This window comes from Saccopteryx bilineata, chromosome 6 (genome assembly GCF_036850765.1).
Source record: "Saccopteryx bilineata isolate mSacBil1 chromosome 6, mSacBil1_pri_phased_curated, whole genome shotgun sequence".
In the NCBI taxonomy this organism is placed as follows: domain Eukaryota; kingdom Metazoa; phylum Chordata; class Mammalia; order Chiroptera; family Emballonuridae; genus Saccopteryx; species Saccopteryx bilineata.
This window is the reverse complement of record NC_089495.1, coordinates 151,674,662-151,694,906: the sequence shown is the minus strand read 5'-3', so window position 1 is coordinate 151,694,906 and position 20,245 is coordinate 151,674,662. Positions and strand designations below refer to the sequence as shown.

General features: G+C 38.5%; 1 protein-coding gene and 1 non-coding gene across 3 annotated transcripts in view; one reads left to right on the top strand and one right to left on the bottom strand.

Moving 5' to 3' along the window:
• Positions 1–767: 767 nt before the first annotated feature.
• TRNAS-AGA (transfer RNA serine (anticodon AGA)) lies at positions 768–843 on the top strand. The gene has a single exon. It is a non-coding gene; the product is annotated as a tRNA-Ser (tRNA).
• A 17,801-nt stretch (positions 844–18,644) lies between these two features.
• POC5 (POC5 centriolar protein) overlaps positions 18,645–20,245 on the bottom strand; it is a 46,205-nt gene continuing 44,604 nt past the window's right edge. Inside the window, exon 11 of one of the 2 annotated variants that reach the window (XM_066236917.1) lies at positions 18,645–19,858. In XM_066236917.1, the coding sequence (XP_066093014.1) occupies positions 19,715–19,858 (144 nt within the window). In that variant the 3' untranslated portion in view covers positions 18,645–19,714. The remainder of the gene's footprint in view (positions 19,859–20,245) is intronic. The other variant, XM_066236916.1, reaches the window with a different exon arrangement.

Genomic DNA, 20,245 nt, shown 5'->3' with positions numbered 1-20,245 from the left:
AATGACAAATACAATATCTGAAATGAAAACCACAATGGAAGGAATTAAAAGCAGGATGGATGAAGATGAGGATTAAATCAGTGAGTTAGAGGACAAGATAAATAAAGGCATGGAAGCAGAGAAGAAAAAAGAAAAGAGACTCAAAAAGTCTGAGGAAACTCTAAGAGAGCTCTGTGACAACATGAAGAGAAATAACATTCGTATCATAGGGGTTCCTGAAGAAGAAGAGAAAGAACACGGGATAGAGACTTTGTTCAACCATATCAAAGCTGAAAACTTCCCTAAATTAATGCAGAAAAATGTCTCACAAGTTCAAGAAGCACAGAGAACTCCATTAAAGAGAAACCCAAAGAAACCTACACCAAGACACATCATAATTAAAATACCAAAGCTAAGTGATAAAGAGAAAATATTAAAAGCTGCTAGAGAAAAAAAGGTTATCACCTACAAAGGAGCTCCCATAGGATGAAATCCAACTTCTCAACAGAAATACTTGAGGCCAGAAGAAAATGGCAAGAAATAGTCTAAGTAATGCAGAATAAGAGCCTACATAAAAGACTACTTTATCCAGCAAGGCTATCATTTAAAGTTGAAAAAGAAATAAAAACTTCCCAGACAAAAAAAAAAACTCAAGAAATTTACTACAACTAAACCAATGCTACAAGAAATGCTAAGGGGCCTGCTGTAAACAGATCAAAGGGGAAAAGAATATAGCAAAAGAGGAATAGAGCTTTAAAGAATAAAATGGCAATAAAAAACTACATATCGCCCTGGCCGGTTGGCTCAGCGGTAGAGCATCGGCCTAGAGTGCGGAGGACCCGGGTTTGATTCCCGGCCAGGGCACACACTGTCTCTCCCTGTTTCCAGCTTCAGAAAATAGCAAAAAAAAAAAAAAAAAAAAAAAAAACAAACAAAAAAAAAAACCCAAAAAAACCCCTACATATCAATAATAACCTGAAATGTAAATGGATTAAATAATCCCATCAAAAGACATAGGGTAGCTGCATGGATAAGAAAACAGGACCCATACATATGCTCTCTACAAAAGACACACCTTAAAACAAAAGATACACATAGACTGAAGGGAAAAGGATGAAAAAAAAATATTTCAGGCAAACGGAAATGAAAAAAAAAGCTGGGATAGTAATATATCAGACAAAATGGACTTTAAAACAAAGACTATAGTAAGAGATAAGGAAGGTTACTACATAATGATAAAGGGAGCAATACAACGGAAAGATATATTTATAATAAATATCTACACACCTAATATAGAAGCACATAAATGTATAAAGCAGACTTTGATGAATATAAAGGGTGAGATCAACAGCAATACTATAATAGTAGGGGATTTCAATACCCCACTAACATCACTAGATAGATTCTCAAGAAAGAAAATTAACAAAGAAACAGCAGACTTAAAGAACACACTAGATCAACTGGATTTAATAAATATCTTCAGAACCTTTCACCCCAGAGCAGAATATACATTCTTTTCAAGTGCTTATGGTACATTCTCTAGGATAGACCACATGTTAGAACACAAAAACAGTCTCAACAAATTTAAGAAGATTGAAATCATATCAAGCATTTTCTCTAATCACAATATAATGAAACTAGAAATCAATTACAACAGAAAAACTGAAAAATACTGAAACACTTGGAAATCAAATAGCATGTTATTAAATAATGCATGGATTAACAATGAGATCAAAGAAGAAATAAAAATTTTCCTAAATGAATGATAACGAGCACACATAAACTCAAAATTTATGGGACACAGCAAAAGCAGTCCTGAGAGGAAAGTTCATAGCATTACAAGCATACCTTAAGAAGCTAGAAAAAGCTCAAATAAACAACTTGACCATGCACCTAGAGGAACTAGAAAAAGAACAGCAAGTAAAACCCAGAGCTAGTAGAAGAAAGAAAATAATAAATATCAGAGCAGAAATAAATGACATAGAGGATAAAGAAACAATACAGAGGATCAACGAAGCCAGGAGCTGGTTCTTTGAAAAGATAAACAAGATCGATGAACCTTTAACTAGATTCACCAAGAAATAAAGAGAGAGGACTCAAATAAATAAATAAATAAATAATGAGAGTGGAGAAATAACAACTGACACAACAGAAATACAAAATATTGTAAGAAAATACTATGAAGAACTGTATGACAAAAAACTAGACAACCTAGATGAAATGGATGAATTCCTTGAAATATATAATCTTCCAAAAATCAATCTGGAAGAATCAGAAAACCTAAACAGACTGATTACAACAAATGAGATCAAAACAGTTGTCAAAAATTTTTCAACAAAGAAAAGTCCTGGGCCTGTTGGTTTCACCAGTGAATTCTACCAAACATTTAAAGAAGAATTATCTCCTATCCTTCTCAAGCTATTTCAAAAAATTCATGAGGAAGGATGACTTCCAAGCTGCTTTTATGAGGTGAGCATAATTTTGATTCCAAAAGCAAGCAAAGACAACACAAAGAAAAAAAAATTATAGGCCAATATCCCTGATGAATATAGATGCTAAAATCCTCAACAAAATATTAGCAAACCAGATCCAGCAATGTATGAAAAAAATCATACACTATGATCAAGTGGGATTTATTCTGGGGAGGCAAGGCTGGTACTATATTTGCAAATCAATCAATGTGATTCATCACATAAACAAAAGAAAGGAGAAAAACAACATGATAATTTCAATAGAAGCAGAAAAAGCATTTGATAAAATCCAGCACCCGTTCATGATCAAAACTCTCAACAAAATGGGAATACAGGGAACATACCTCAACATGATAAAGGCCATCTATGAGAAACCCACTGCCAACATCATACTCAATGGGCAAAAATTAAAAGCAATTCTCTTAAGATCAGGAATGAGGCAGGGGTGCCCTCTTTCATCACTCTTATTCAACATAGTTCTGGAAGTCCTAGCCACAGAAATCCGACAAGAAGAAGAAATAAATGCATTCAAATTGAAAAAGAAGAGGTAAAACTATCATTATTTGCAGATGATATAATATTGTATATAGAAAACCCTAAAGTCTCTGTCAAAAAACTACTGGACCTGATAAATGAATTCAGCCAGGTGGCAGGATATAAAATTAATGCTCAGAAATCAGAGGCATTTTTATACACCAACAATGAACTGTCAGAAAGAGAAATGAAGAAAAACAATTCTTTTCACTATTGCAACAACAACAAAAAAAAGTACCTAGGAGTAAATTTAACCAAGGAGATTAAAGACTCGGAAAATTATAAAACATTAATAGAAGAAATCAAGGAAGATACGAACAAATGGAAGCATATACCATGCTTATGGTTAGGAAGAATAAACATCATTAAAATGTCTATATTATCCAAAGTAATTTATAAATTTAATGTAATAACAATTAAAATACCAATGACATACTTTAAAGATATAGAACATATATTTCAAAAATTTATATGGAAGCAAAAAAGAACACAAATACCCTCAGCAATCTTGAAAAAGAAGAATAAAGCAGGAGGTATCACACTTATACTACAAGACCATTGTACTCAAAATAGCCTGGTACTGGGATAAGAACAGGCATATAGATCAATGGAACAGAACAGAGAACCCAGAAATAAACCCACAGCTCTATGGACAACTGATATTTGACAAAGGAGGTAAGGAAATACAATGGAGTAAAGACAGCCTCTTTAACAAATGGTGTAGGGAAAATTGGACAGCTACCTGCAAAAAAATGAAACTAGACCACCAACTTACACCATTCACAAAAATAAACTTACAATGGATAAAAGACTTAAATGTAAGCCGAGAAACCATAAGCATCTTAGAAGAAAACATAGGCAGTAAGCTCTCTGACATCTCTCAAAGCAATTTATTTGCCAATTTATCTCAACGGGCAAGTGAAATAAAAACAGGATAAACAAATAGTAGTATATCAAACTAAAAAGCTTTTGCACAGCTAAAGACAATAAGAACAGAATAAAAAGACAAACTGCACAATGGGAGAATATATTTGACAATACATCTGATAAGGGATTAATAACCAAAATTTATAAAGAACTTGTAAATCTCAACACCAGAAAGACAATCAATCCAATCAAAAAATGGGCAGAAGAAATGAATAAACATTTCTCCAAAGAGGACATACAGATGGCCAATAGGCATCTAAAAGAATGCTCAACATCACTAATCATTAGAGAAATGCAAATTCAAAGCACAATGAGATATCACCTCACACCAGTCAGAGTGGCACCCATCAACTAAACAACATAGAATAAGTGCTGGTGAGAATGTGGAGAAAACGGAACCCTCCTTCAGTGCTGGTGGGAATGCAGACTGGTGCTGCCACTGTGGAAATCAGTATGGAGATTCCTCAAAAATTAAAAATTGAACTGCCTTTTGACCCAGCTATCCCACTTTTAGGAATATACCCTAAGAACACCATAGCAGTGTTCTAAAAGGAGAAATGCACACCCATATTTATGACAGCATTGTTCACAACAGAGAAGATCTGGAAACAGCCCAAGTGTCTGTCTGTGGACGAGTGGATTAAATAGCTTTGGTACATATATACTACGGAATACTACTCAGCCATAAAAAATGTTGACATTGAGCCTGACTTGTAGTGGCGCAGTGGATAAAGCATCGTCCTGGAAATGCTGAGGTTGCTGGTTCGAAACCCTGGGCTTGCCTGGTCAAGGCACATATGGGAGTTGATGCTTCCAGCTCCTCCCTACCTTCTCTCTGTGTCTCTCTCTCCTCTCCCTCTCCCTCTCTGTCTCTCTCTCTCCCTTTCTCTCTCCTCTCTAAAATGAATTAAAAAAAAAAAGAAATGATGACATCGAATCATTTACAACAGCATGGATGGACCTTGATAACATTACACTCAGTGAAATAAGTAAATGAGAAAAAACTAAGAACTATATGATTTCATACATAGATGGGAAATAAAAATGAGATTCAGAGACATGGACAAGAGTGTGATGGTTATGGGAGGAGGGTGTGAGGAAGGAGAAGGAGGTTGTGGGGGGAGGTGAGGGGCACAAAGAAAGCCAGATAAAGGTGATGGAAGACAATTTGACTTTGGGTGAGGGATATGCAACATAATCAAATGTCAAAATGACCTGGAGATGTTTTCTTTGAACATATGTACCCTAATTTATCAATGTCACCTTATTAAAATTAATTAAAAAATATATATATAAGAGGGAAAATAGTAGCCTTAAGAAGCATTCATAGTAAAAGAAATGATCAGTACTTGGAGGTCAGTACCACCAAGCCCATATTCCTCATAAAGACACCACAAAAAGTACAAAGTCAAACAGCACTACCTAATACATATACAAAATGGGCAGACAGAGAAATGTGACCCAAATGAATCAACAGGAGATTTCCTAAGAGAAAGAACTAAATGAAGTGGAAGTAACCAAACTACCAGATGCAGAGTTTAAAATAATGATTTTTAGGATGCTCAAGGATCTCAGAGCAAAAATTGATGGACATAATGAGCACCTAAATTAATAGCAAGCGTCAAAAAAGACATTGAAATCACTAAAATGCACCTGTCAGAAATGACAAATAAAATATCAGAAGTGAAGAGAGCACTAGAAGGAATTAACAGTAGGCTTGATGAAGCAGAGGACTGAATTAGCGGTTTAGAGGACAAGATAACGAAGGTACAGAAGCGGAAAAGCAAAAAGAAAAGAGGTTCAAAAACACTGAAAAACTTTTAAGAGAGTCTGTGACAACATGAAGAGAAATGACAACTGCATCATAGGGGTTCCTGAAGGAGAAGGGAATGAACAAGGGATAGAGAGCTATGAAGAAATCATAGCTCAAAATTTCCCTAAACTGATGAAGGAAAAAGTCACACAAGTTCAAGAAGCACAGAGAGTCTCATTAAAAGGAACTCAAGGAGACCTACACCAAGACACATCATAATGAAAATGCCAATGTTAAGGGACAAACAATACTAAAAGGTGCAAGAGAAAAGCAATTAATTACCTACAGGGGAGCCCCCATAAGAATGACATCCGACTTCTCAACAGAAATACTTGAGGCCAGAAGGGATTGGAAAGAAATATTTAAAGTAATGCACAACAAGAACCTAGACCCAAAAGTTCTTTATCCAACAAGGCTATTGTTTAAAATTGAAGGAGGAAAAAAACCACAAAAACCTCAAGGAATTTGTTTCAACCAAACCAGTACTGCAAGAAATGTTAAGGGGCCTGCTATAAAAAGAGCAAAGGAAAAAAAATTGAAAAAAATAGGATTGTAGATTTAAAGAATAAAATGGCAACAAATAAGTACATATCAATAATAACCTTAAATGGAAATTAATTAAATGCTCCAATCAAAAGACATAGGATAGCTGCATTGATAAGTAAATAGGACCCATACATATATTGTCTACAAGAGATACACCTCAGAACAAAAGATACACACAGACTGAAACTGAAGGGATGGAAAAACATATTTCATGCAAATGGAAATGAAAAAAATGCTGAGATAGAAATACTTACACCTGAAAATATAGACTTATAACAAAGGTTGTAGTAAGGGTTCAAGAGGTCACTATGTAATGAAAATGGGATCAATCCAACAAGAGGATATAACCATTGTAAATATTGATGCTCCTTGATATAGGAGCATCTCAATATATAAAGCAGGTTGGACCAGGTGGTGGCGCAGTGGATACAGCATTGGATTGGGATGTGGAAGGACCCAGTTTCGAGATCCTGAGGTTGCCAGCTTGAGCATGGGCTCACCTGGCTTGAGCAAAAAGCTCACCAGTTTGGACCCAAGGTCGCTGGCTCGAGCAAGGGGTTACTCAGTCTGCTGAAGGCCCACGGTCAAGGCACATATGAGAAAGCAATCAATGAACAACTAAGATGTCGCAATGAAAAACTGATGATTGATGCTTTTCATCTCTTTCTGTTCCTGCCTATCACTCTCTCTGACTCTCTCTCTGTCCCTTAAAATAAAATAAAATAAATATATAAAGCAGATTTTGATGGATGTAAAGCATGAGATCAACAACAATACTCTAATAGAAGGAATTTTAATACCCCACTAACATCAAAGGATCAATCCTTCAGACAGAATATTAACAAAGAAACAGCAGACTTAAAGGACACACTAGATCAACTGGATTTAATTAAAATCTTCAGAATCTTTCACCCCAAAGCAGCAGAATATACATTCTTTTCAAGTGCTCATACTACATTTTCTAGGATAGACCACATGTTAGGACAAAACAAGTCTTAATAAATTTAAGAAGATTGAAATTATATCAAGCATCTTCTCTGATCACAATGGCATGAAACTACAAATCAACTACAATAGAAAAACTGAAAAACATTCAAACACCTGGAAGCTATATAGCATGTTATTAAATAATGAATGGGTTAACTGAGATCAAGGAATAAATCAAACATATCCTTGAAACAAATGAAAATGAACATACAACAACTCAAAATCTATGGGACACAGGAAAAGCATTCCTGAGAGGGAAGTTCATAGCATTACAGGCATACCTTAAGAAACAAGGAAAAGCTCATAAACAACTTAACCCTGCATCTAAAAGAACTAGAAAAAGTAAAACAAATAATAAAGCCCAGAAGAAATAAAAGGAAGAAAAAGATCAGAGAGGAAATAAATGACATAGAGGCTAAAAATACAATGCAAGAGATCAATAAAACCAAGAGCTGGTTCTTTGAAACAGTAAACAAGAATGACGAACCTTTAACCAAACTCATCAAGAAAAAAAGAGAGATCTCAAATAAAATTAGAAACAAAAGTGAAGTAACAGTTGACATCGCAGAAATACAAAGATTGTAAAAAAAAAACTATAAAGATTTATATACCAAAAAATTGGACAACCTAGGTTAAATGGATAGATTATTAGAAACATACAATCTTCCAAAACTCAATCAGGAAGAATTAGAAAACCTAAACAGACTGATTTCAACAAATGAAATTGAAACAGTTATCAAAAAACACCCAGCAAACAGAAGTACTGGACCCAATGGCTTCACAGGTGAATTTTACCAAACATTCAAAGAAGAAATAATACCTATCGTTCTCAAGCTATTTCAAAAAATTCAAAAGGATGGAAGACTTCCAAGCTCCTTTTATGAGACAACCATTTTCCTCATTCCAAAATCAGGTAAAGACCCTACAAAGCAAGAAAACTATAAGCCAATATCCCTGCTGAATATAGATGCTAACATTTTCAACAAAATATTAGCGAACTGGAACCAGCAAAACATTAAAAAAGTCATACATCAGGATCAAGTGGAATTTATTGTAGGAAGGCAAGGATGGTAAAATATTTGCAGATTAATGTGATTCATCACATAAACAAAAGGATAAAAATCACATGATTATATCAATAGATGCAAAAGAAGCATTTGATCAAATTCAGTACCCAGTTATGATCAAATGTCTCAGCAAAGTGGGAATTCAGGGAACATACTTCAACATAATAAAGGCCATCAATGACAAACTCACAGCCAACATCATACTCAATGGAGTACTTTTAACAAAAATTAAAAGTAATCTCTTTAAGATCAGAAACAAGGCAGGGGTGCCCCCTTTCACCACTCTTATTCAGCATAGTTCTGGAGGTCCTAAGCACAGCAATCAGACAAGAAGAAATAAAAGGCATCTAGATTGGAAAAGAAGAAGTAAAACTATCATTATTTGCTGATGACATGATACTGTACATAGAAAAACCTAAATCTCATTAAAAAAACCTACTAGACCTGATAATTGAATTTGGCAAGGTGGGATATAAAATTAGTATTTAGAAATCAGTGGCACTTTTATACACCAGCAATAAACTGTCTGAAAAAGAAATTAAGGAAACAATCCCCTATACTATTGCAACCAAAAAAACAAAGTACTTCGGAGTAAATTTAACCAAGGTAAAAGACTTGTACTTGGAAAATTATAAGACATTAAGAAAATCAAGGAAGATACAAATAAGTGGAAGCATATACCGTGTTCGTGGATAGGTATCATTAAAATGTTTATATTACCCAAAGCAATCTATAAATTCAGTGCAATTCCTGTTAAAATACCAATGGTATACTTCAAAGATATAGAACAAATATTCCAAAAATTATATGGAACCAAAAAAGTACACGAATAGCCTCAGCAATCTTGAAAATGATGAATAAAGTCAGAGGTGTCACACTTCTTGATAACAAGTTGTACTACAAGTAATCAAAACAGCCTGGTACTGGCATAAGAACAGGCATATAGATCAATAGAACAGAACAGAGAACCCAGAAATAATCCCATGCCTTTATGGTCTATTGATATTTGACAAAGAAGGTAATAGCATACCGTGGAGTAAGGACCCTCTCTTTAATAAATGGTGTTGGGAAAATTGGACAGGTACATGCAAGAAAATGAAACAGACCACCAACTCACACCATTCACAAAAATAAACTCAAAATGGATAAAACTTAAATGTCAGTCATGAAACCATAAACATCTTGAAAACATAGGCAGTAAACTGTCCGATATCTCTCATAGCAATATTTTTGCTGATTTATCTCCATGGGCAAGTGAAATGACAAAATAAACAAATGGGACTATATCACACTAAAAAGCTTTTGCACAGCAAAAGACACCATGAACAAAATAAAAGGACAACCCACACAATGGGAGAACATATTTGCCAATACGTTTGATAAGGGGTTAATAACCAAAATTTATAAAGAACTTCTAAAACTCATCAGGAAGGTAAACAATCCAATTAAAAAATGGGCAAAAGAGATGAATAGACACTTCTCCAAAGAGGACATACAGATGGCCAATAGGCATATGAAAAAATGTTCAACATCACTAATTATTAGAGAAATGCAAATTAAAACCACAATGAGATACCACCTCACACCAGTCAGAATGACACTTATTAACAAATCAACACAGAATAAGTGCTGGTGAGGGTGTGGAGAAAAGGGAACCCTACTGCACTGCTGGTGGGAATGCAGATTGGTTCAGCCACTGTGGAAAACTCAAAAAATTAAAAATAGAATTGCCCTTTGACTCAGCCATCCCACTTTTAGGAATATATCCTAGGAATACCAAATTAGGTCCTGGCCAGTTGGCTTAGTGGTAGAATATCGACCTGGCATGTGAAAGTCCTGGTTTCGATTCCTGGCCTCAGCACACAGGAGAAGCACCCATCTGCTTCTCCACCCTTCTCCCTCTCCTTCCTCTCTCTCTCTTCCCCTCCCGCAGCCAAGGCTCCTTTGGAGCAAAGTTGGCCCGGGCACTGAGGATGCCTCCATGGCCTCTGCCTTAGGCCCTAGAATGGCTCCGGCCAAAACGGAGCAACGCCCCAGATGGGCAGAGCATCGCCCCCTGGTGGGCATGCTGGGTGGATCTTGGTCGAGTGCATGCAGGAGTCTGTCTGACTGCCTCCCTGCTTCTAACTTCAGAAAAATACAAAAAAAAGAAAAAAGAAAAAGAAAAAAAGGAATACCAAATGAAAAAAAGATATGCACCCCCATGTTCATGGCAGCATTGTTTACAATAGCCAAGATCTGGAAACAGCCCTAGTGTCCAACAGTGGATGAGTGGAATAAAAGGTAGTGGTACATATCCACAATAGAATATTATGGGACCATAATAAAGAAGGAAATCTTAACTTTTGGGTGGAAGGACCTGGAGATTATTATCCTAAATGAAATAAGCCAGAGAAAGACAAATATCATATGATCTCACTTATATGCGGAATGTAATGAACAAAGTGAACTGAGGAACAGAATAGAGGCAGAGGTGTGGTCACAGGGAGCAGAAGTACAACTGTCAAAGGGAAGTGGACTAATGGGATCAGAGAAGGTGAAGGGATTAGTGAAATTATATATGCATAACACAGAAATACAGATAACAGGACAGCAAGTCCCAGAGGGAAGGGGAGAGGAAGTTAAGGGAAGGGAGTTAGGGGAAGGGGGCAAAGGGGTTATAAATAGCGGACATGGGGGTGGGAGGTGAGGGTGTTATATTGAGTGGGACACTTGAATCCATGTTAACACAATAAATTAAAATTAATAAAGAAAAAAAAAGATCTAGATGGAAAAAAGGGCGCCAAGGTTTGGTGTAAATTTGACTTTCCAGAAATCTGTTCTCTGGGTCTGAGACATCACAAGTGTTTGAATTTCCACTTCAGCATACACTCCCAGGAATTGTTTCCTATAAGTCTGAAAACTGGCTGTCAAAGTGCTGCCTTCCCAAAATAGGTTAATTATAGTGATTCAAATGTCTTTACAAGTCAGAATTTAGACAATGTACAATTAGAGGCTTGCTAAATGCTTACAAAATGCAGTTCTTTCTAATTTCGTTACTGTTTCTTTAGATTAGAAGCTGATTACTTTCAGCCCTAATTTTCAGGCTCACCTGGATCTTAGAGCCTGGACTAACAGCCAAATCATTTGTGTTGGTGTGAGTTGTAAACAGTCAGATGTGAGAGAATTATTAGGATAAATTTCTGGATCCCTAAGCATAGAAACATAGGTTCTTTTTTTTTTTTTTTTTTTCATTTTTCTGAAGCTGGAAACAGGGAGAGACAGACTCCCGCATGCGCCCGAACGGGATCCACCCGGCACGCCCACCATGGGGCGGCGCTCTGCCCACCAGGGGGCGATGCTCTGCCCATCCTGGGCATCGCCATGTTGCGACCAGAGCCACTCTAGCGCCTGAGGCAGAGGCCACAGAGCCATCCCCAGCGCCCGGGCCATCTTTGCTCCAATGGAGCCTTGGCTGCGGGAGGGGAAGAGAGAGACAGAGAGGAAGGCGCGGCGGAGGGGTGGAGAAGCAAATGGGCGCTTCTCCTGTGTGCCCTGGCTGGGAATCGAACCCGGGTCCAGAAACATAGGTTCTTAAGATTGGAATTTCTTCTGGGGCTGTGTAACCATTCATTTTAATTTTTGTAAGGATTCTTGAGCAAATTTTTCATGGGTTGTTTTGCAAAGCAAATGAGAATCACCACCTTTTGCTCAGAAAAAAAAATGTATAGATTTCTAGATTGTATACTGCATAAAATCTAGGGGAAAAATATTTTGGGGACACTGCTCGCCAAGCTGTATGCTCTGGCTTTGAACTTTATTCATTTGGACAAAGGTGTGTCTTTTGTAATTTCTATAAGGTACCATATGGCTCCAGGCTTCTTATGCCCCAAAATATGTCTCGAATGGCCCTTACTGATTATTCTATTTGGTTAAGATTCCAACCCTCACCCTTGCTAGAGGCAGTATATAATAGAAAAAAGTTCTGATTAGAAGTCCAGTAAGCTGAATTCTGTATTATGAATTAGTCGTGTTGTCATGATTGATACTACTTTTAATAAGATACAGCCCTTTCTTGTCTTATTACTCTGCCCTCCTCAACACATGGCTTCCACTTCCTGGTCAATGGTGGCTGTTTAAGCCCCACTATCATGTCAGCATTCCACTCAGGAGGATGAGGAAAGGAAGATGACATGATAACATCTCTCCTTTTTTTTTTTTTTCCTGAAGTTGGAAACAGGGAGGCAGTCAGACAGACTCCCGCATGCGCCCGACAGGGATCCACCCGGCATGCCCACCAGGGGGTGATGCTCTGCCCATCCGGGGCGTTGCTCTGTTGCAACCAGAGCCATTCTAGTGCCTGATGCAGAGGCTATGGAGCCATCCTCAGTGCCCGGGCCAACTTTGCTCCAATGGAGCCTTAGCTGCTGGAGGGGAAGAGAGAGACAGAGAGGAAGGAGAGAGGGAGGGGTGGAGAAGCAAATGGGCGCTTCTCCTGTGTTCCCTGGCCGGGATTCGAACCTGGGACTCCTGCTCCTGCACGCCAGGCCGACGCTCTACCACTGAGCCAACCGGCCAGTGCCCGACATCTCTCCTTTTTAAACATACTTCCCACAAGTTGCATTAGCCACTTCTGTTTACATACCGTTGACCAGGGAGGCTAGGAAATGTTTGGAGTGGTCAAGTGCCCAGGTAAAGCAAGAGGTCTCTTCCTATAAAAGAAAAGAAGGCTGAATAAGGCTACTGAGGGGTGGGGCCATGACAGTTAAGTGCCAGGGGTACAGACTGAAGGCTTTCTCAGAGGACTCTAAGCCATGGAATAATTTCATCCAGACTCCAGTTGTCAGCATTAGTGAGGTCACATCAGGGGGAGTCCTTTGCTTTGCTTTTTAATGATTTGGCCAAAATCTAGGAAATAAAGCCAGTTTGTTTGGCATTAATCAACTGATTAGCTTTAAAAACAAAAAAGCAAGTACTTTCCTTGGAAAAACTTTTTAGTTATAGCCCTTTCCATACATGGGTATCATGAGATGTGAATGAGCCCCCACCAGGATTGGTTTGTGTTACTGATTGCTACGGTTGTGGATACTGAAGCACAGCCCAGGAGCACATGCTACTCGCACCACGGGTTATGGCGCTTTCCATGGCTAACTCTAAGGACACAATTTCATGTGAAAAAAATGGAAGATGTTGAATATTGAGTATAGTTTCTGAAAAGAATTCTTTGTTGTCCTTTGTTGCTAATTAGACATATAGTGTTCTGTGAAGTCTTTAGGAAATTGTCTTCTGTAAATCGTTGACCTAAAGAAATGATCTGGAAATTCCATATACCCTCAGAGTACTTGCCATCACGGTAAGAGAGATTTAAAATGTTTCACTCCAACATTGCAAAAGGCCTAGACTAGAGTGTGTGCTTAGCTCTTCCAAGTGAGGGATATCTCCGCTCAGTAAGCCACGGCGCATGTTTACATGGCACAGTTACAGTAACACTCACAATCCACTTATTTGTGACTCAGGTAATGGCACCAGAGTTTGGGGACTTTTGAGCAAAGGAGTTTTGCAAGGGCAAGATTAAGAAGATTCACCTAGGAGTACACTCTTCATGCATGCGTTTGCTTTCCCTGAAATGCCTGCCTCTAAGTTTGTCCAACAAACTTCCTCCCCAGAGCCCAGGCCCTTCTCTTGTGGCATGTGTCTGCTCTGGGCACACACTCAGTAGAGCTAGGAGCCTGCCATGTGCTTGTGAACTCCCGCTGTGGTTTCCAGTGCTGTCTCATCTCCACATTTCAGCACTTCCCCAGTATTTCTCAGGGGTTAGTTAGCCAGTGAGTGTGTGTGCCTGGTATTCACTGGCCCAGATGGGTTGGGGGATGCGGGCTTTCATCAGAACCTGGAGTGGGAGGATGTATACGCGTGCTGCTCAGTGTGGGTAATGGACAGCAGCACAGCAGGACCTGAGAGCTTATTACACATGCAGGTCTTCACCCTGGGCTGACTAAAGATTTTCACAGGATCCCCAGGTGAAATAAGCACTTTGAGTTTGAGAAGCTCCAGTCTCATTAAGATTGTCCCTGACTGCAGTGCAGGGAGGGATACAGCTGTGAAATTTTGAGTCTGCTTCTTTGGGCTGTGTCAAGCACGCACAGTAGGCACCTGGGAAATGCTGGAGTGAGTCCACAGCTGGTCACCAAAAGAAACAGCAGTGAGGGAAACTGGTCGAGTATTCGTGCACTAGGCCTTTGATCTAACAGTCATCAGAGGAGTGAATTTGCAACTAGTCATAGAGAAAATTCAGTTAGAATTGAGATCACAGTAATGAAAAGAACATCATCAGCAGGTGGTGTCATTGACCTTTTGTGTGTGGCACAGGGAAGGAAAGCTTCTGTGAACATGACCACAGGGCTCTGCTCATTTGGCTGCATGGGACCCTGATGACACAGGTCACGCCGGTCAAGCACTTGTATGAAGAGCTGGTCCATACAGGTTCCCCAGAAGTAGCTGGTGAGTGACAGTTTTCAATAATCAGACACTCTGGGTCCCTTAAAATGTGAGGGGATTGTTGACAAATAATTCCTTCAACAGCCGCAGTTCCAGCTGCATGTTTGCTGTGGCTCAGTCAGAACATACAGCTTTTTTGGTGACTTGATCAATACATATTTGTCCTGTTTTTTCATTCCTGTGGTTATGTGTCAGCTTCAGTGTCAGCTGGGCATTTGAAAAAGTATAGGAGTATTTTTGTTTATGTGTCTGTGTGGGTGTGGGATGGGGAGGTGACATGGGATGCTGAATGATGTCAGAGGGTTATGGGATAGTTCTCTACAACTAAGAATTGTCTTGCTCCAAATGCTGTTTGGCCCTTTTTTTGGGAAACTGCAAGTGTATTAGAAAATATTACCTCTAGGTTGAAAGAAAAGAGCAGACAGGCTATAATTACTCTGCCAGCTGAGGTTAATGCTAAAAATCACTCTGCCAAAGATTATATTGTCAGGGGAGAGGCTTTGAAAATTCATCAATAAATTAGGTGTTGTTATAACTTACACGTAATGATAACCACTCAAGCAAAATATAGCAACATCTACCATTATTTCCATGATGCAGCTTTATCTGAAACCGAGAACATAAATGCATGAATCAGACTACTGATCCAATATTGTTTCTAGTACAAGGAATAGTGCATGAATGATGTATAATCATTGGGGTGTTCCTTCAACTTTACATTTATATGTTCCTGGGAAAATGTATCCGTAAGAACTCCCGGGGGTGACTAGAGGCAGTCCTTTAAAGTGGTGAAGGGCATGGGCTATGGATTTCTAACTGAACTCCAATGTTCAAGGGCTGTGTGAGCTTGAAAAGTCCTGTAGCCTCACTGTGCCAGTGTTCTCATTTATTAAATAGAAAACATAAAAAAGGGAGTCTATGGCTGTTCTGGGATTAAGTGTGTAATGCTGCCTGGCACATAGTAAGTGCTTAATAAATGTTAGCCATTAATAAATGTTATGCTATTTTTTTTCCAGAAAAGATCCATCAATTCAAAAGCAAAACTGACTCAAAGCCCAAGAAATGTGCAGTTTCATAAATGCCTAGAGAAATTATATTTAAATGATTTTCCACTAAGCACCCAGTCCTTTTAAATTCAGTTCTTTAATGCTATGAAGTTCTTCTAGCAGTAAGACTGATTTCCTTTTCAACTATGAAGATGGTGGTAATTGGATCCTCTAACAGATGAAAAAATGGTAGTATACTTTCCAACCACTGAAATGAAAAGTCAAACATTTTTTTTTTTTTTTTGGTTTTGGCTTAAGGTAAGCTTTATATGATTTCCCATTTCTGTTATTTGATGCAATATATGTGATAACATAATTTGGGATTTTGTACATCATGTTTTAAAAAAAATATGATGGTGGGAGCAGTATCATGGCATATGGGAAATCTAGGGGTTTTAAGATAGACATGGTATGAGTCACGGTTTCACTTTTTAGTTATGAACCTTTGGGCATTCTAATTTTCAAATTCCCAAATCTTCAGTTTCCTTTTCTATAAAATGGAAGAAATGCCTATCATAGCATTTTGGTGAGGATGAAGGGAGAATGCCTGTGAAATGTGTAACTTCATGCCCATAGCATTAAAATCATTATTTCTCTTGTAAGAGAAACTGGCATTGGAAATTTGTAGTCACTTTGGCTTTAAATAACACATATGTAATATACTATTTAGAAAAGACAGAAGTATATATATATACCAATATTTTTTCTCTTGGTGATTTAATTATAGGTGACTTTATTTTCTTTGTACTTTTTGGTAGTTTTCAATTTTTTCCACAACGAAATTTATTATTTTTGTAATCTGAGAAAGTTATTTTTTATTTATTTATTTATTTTATTTATTTATTTTTTGTATTTTTCTGAAGCTGGAAACGGGGAGAGACAGACAGACTCCCGCATGCGCTGGACCGGGATCCACCCAGCACGCCCACCAGGTGCTACACTCTGCCCACCTGGGGGCGATGCCCTGCCCCTCCGGGGCGTCGCCCTGCCGCGACCAGAGCCACTCCAGCGCCTGGGGCAGAGGCCAAGGAGCCATCCCCAGTGCCCGGGCCATCCCCGCTCCAATGGAGCCTTGGCTGCGGGAGGGGAAGAGAGAGACAGAGAGGAAGGAGGGTGGGGGTGGAGAAGCAAATGGGCGCCTCCCCCATGTGCCCTGGCCGGGAATTGAACCCGGGTCCCCCCCGCATGCCAAGCCGACGCTCCACCACTGAGCCAACTGGCCAGGGCCTGAGAAAGTTATTAAACATAAAATCAAGTCTCAATTTATATCGGCTTATATGTACCTACTCATTGTAATTTGAAGCTCTGCATTCTCAAATTCTGACTAGTTCTGTAAGACCAGAAATAATATTGTAAGAAATTTCAGTCCAGTTATTCTATCATGAATTTATAGTTCTACACTTTTGCCCACTTAATGTTACGAATGTTTAAGACAGGTATATGCTCACATGATTCCCGAGTTTTTAACAGTCAGTGAAAAGCCTGGAGAGCTATTCTTCAATCTAACCGGTTTCCACTAACCTTGTTACTCCTCTCCCCCTAAATATCTGTGTAACCTCTTTATAGAAAAATAAATACGAATATGTGCTCTTATTGTATAGTGTTTTAATTGTTGAATTTAACTTAGCCTAAAGCTAATTACTTGATACTTTATTTTTTTTATTATTATTTTTATTATTCATTTTAGAGAGGAGAGAGAGGCAGAGAGAGGAGAGAGAGACAGGGGGGAGGAGCTGGAAGCATCAACTCCCATATGTGCCTTGACCAGGCAAGCCCAGGGTTTCGAACCGGTGACCTCAGCATTTCCAGGTCGACGCTTTATCCACTGCGCCACCACAGGTCAGGCCTTGATGCTTTATACAATAAAGTTTCCAGAGCTTAAAGTTTAAAAAGATACTTATAATATTTTTTTTTTTTAAGAGAGAGTCAGAGAGGATAGACAGGGACTGATAGACAGAAACGAAGAGATGAGAAGCATCAATCATCAGTTTTTTGTTGCGCGTTGCAACACCTTAGTTGTTCATTGATTGCTTTCTCATATGTGCCATGACCGTGGGCCTTCAGCAGACCGAGTGACCCCTTGCTTGAGCCAGCGACCTTGGGCTCAAGCTGGTGACCTCGGGGTCTTGAACCTGGGTCTTCTGCATCCCAGTCCAACGCTCTATCCACTGCGCCACCGCCTGGTCGGGCGATACTTATAATATTCTTAATTACAGTATTCATAATATTAGCTTCAGTTTGTCCACATGGTTGTGGCTTAAATACTGAAACTATTCCTAATTGTAATCTGGGTTCTTCAAAGTGCAGAGCTTGAAGCCAGTTTGCGTGCCACTGCTCTTTCGAGGAGTGCAAATCCAAGAAAGCAGGAGTGAAAGGCAAGGGGTGACATGGAGAAGGAGGGAGAGCCAAGACCAGAGTGATTAGTAAATGGGCCACCACTTGTTATCAAGCACAACTGATTTGACCTTGAGAGTACTCTCTTCTAAGAGATAAGAGACAGGATGGCTATGCATCTCAGGACAATTCATACAGGGGAGAAAGGAAGAACTGATCTGTTTACCACAATGGGGTGTTAATTTTGGGTCTCTCACCACTGGACTGGGAGTGGAGGAAACCCTGGGGAGTAGGCCCCCTGTACAGGCAGCAGGAGAGGTGTTATTGGTTTGTACTTGTTATAACCATGAGCTGTTTGCCACAGCAGCAGCTGTGTTGCATGAGAAGGATCTAATACTTTTTAAGATTTAAGAGATAGCCAGATACTTCTAATAATTCAGAAAAGTCTTGGTTTGCCCCTTTAGAAAATGGGATACTACCTATCTCACATCTATTATCTGATGTCCTATTAACAATTTAAGGCAGTAAGAAAAACTGTTTCCTGTAATACAATTAGAGCATAGAGCTAAGTCATGTTCAAAAGGGAAGAGGCTTTTCAGATTATTAAATCTATGCACTTCTGTTAGACATGGAAATTGAGGTCCTAGACAGATTCTTCAGAATCTGTAACCCATAAATACTTTAACCCAGTCAGCCAGCAGTAAAACTATTAGAAACCTGGTTCTGTTCTTCTTGATCAGTTTTACCCAGGTGGTTTCTTCCTATTGGCCAGCCATTGAAAAGTCTCTTTCCACACTTGGAAGATCTTCCAAGTTGCCCATGGCTACAGCAGCACAGGACTGTTTGGATGTTCAGAGAACAACATGGGTTCAAAACTGTAGTTTCAAAAGGTGCAAGAAAGAATATCAGAAATAGGATCATTCTAACAGGAAATTTTCTTCTGATGTTTCTAAAACTGTTTTGTACTGGTAAGATTTTTTTCCCCCTTTTAACACTGAAAATTATTCACAGGTGTTGCTATTTCCATTTATTTTTAATTGCTAGGGCATCAGAAAATGAAGACAGATAAACTAGTCACAAAAAAAATCATTTTGTGATAAAAATATCATTACTCTTGATCTTTATCTTTTTCACTTAAAAATAAATACCTTAGTTTCTATAAGTGTTAATAATTAAAAAATAAACTCAAAGTTTACTGGGTAATATTGGAAATAATTTAGCTTTTTAGAATAATATAGAAAAAGCAGGATTTATATATTTTGATGATATAGTCAGCCACAGGCTGAACTTTTAAAAAATATATAGTCCAGTTTCTTTAATTTAAAAAAGTTTTACTTACTTGCTTAAGTTAAAAACAAAAACATTAAAATAATTCTACATATAGTTACAAAGGATGGTGTGGTTTCTTGTAATTTTGAAAAGATGAACATGTGTCCGTGATGTTCTATAAATATGAAAGAATTTGAAACTAAAGACTTCTAATCCTTGGAAAAACCAGAGGACTTAAAAGATCTTAATACGAACATCTTTGTTTTAGTCAACCACTTTGATGGAATGAACGCTTGCAAGAGACTGGGTGTGAGCTGATCTGGTTCCCAGAGGTCTGGAAGCTGAGGTAGTACTTTCAGGATGAATGGTCCGGGGGTACTTTGCTGCAGCAGCTTGAGGAATAGTTTGCTGAAAAGATAAAATCCTGTTTTAATAATCTCATAAAATTACTCATATTAAATATCATTTTATTATCTATAACTCAACATAACATTTGTTAAGCATCAGTGGATACAAGCAGTGAACTGGGTGACACAGCCATTAATACATACAAGATGTGGTCCTTCTCCATAAGGAACCTACGCCTAGTTAGGCCGACGTGCTCAGGAACCAGTTTATACCAGAGCTGTACTCCAGAGGAGCACAAAGAGAGCCATGGGAGCCAGTCATGCCTCAAGAAGGACTCAAGTGGATGGCATCTTGTAACGTTTTGGAAGGCTAACTTTAGAAAGGGACTTTGCGGTGTTTGCAAGGGTCTGCCCCAAGCCTTCCTCTCAGCTCATGCTATTCTACTTC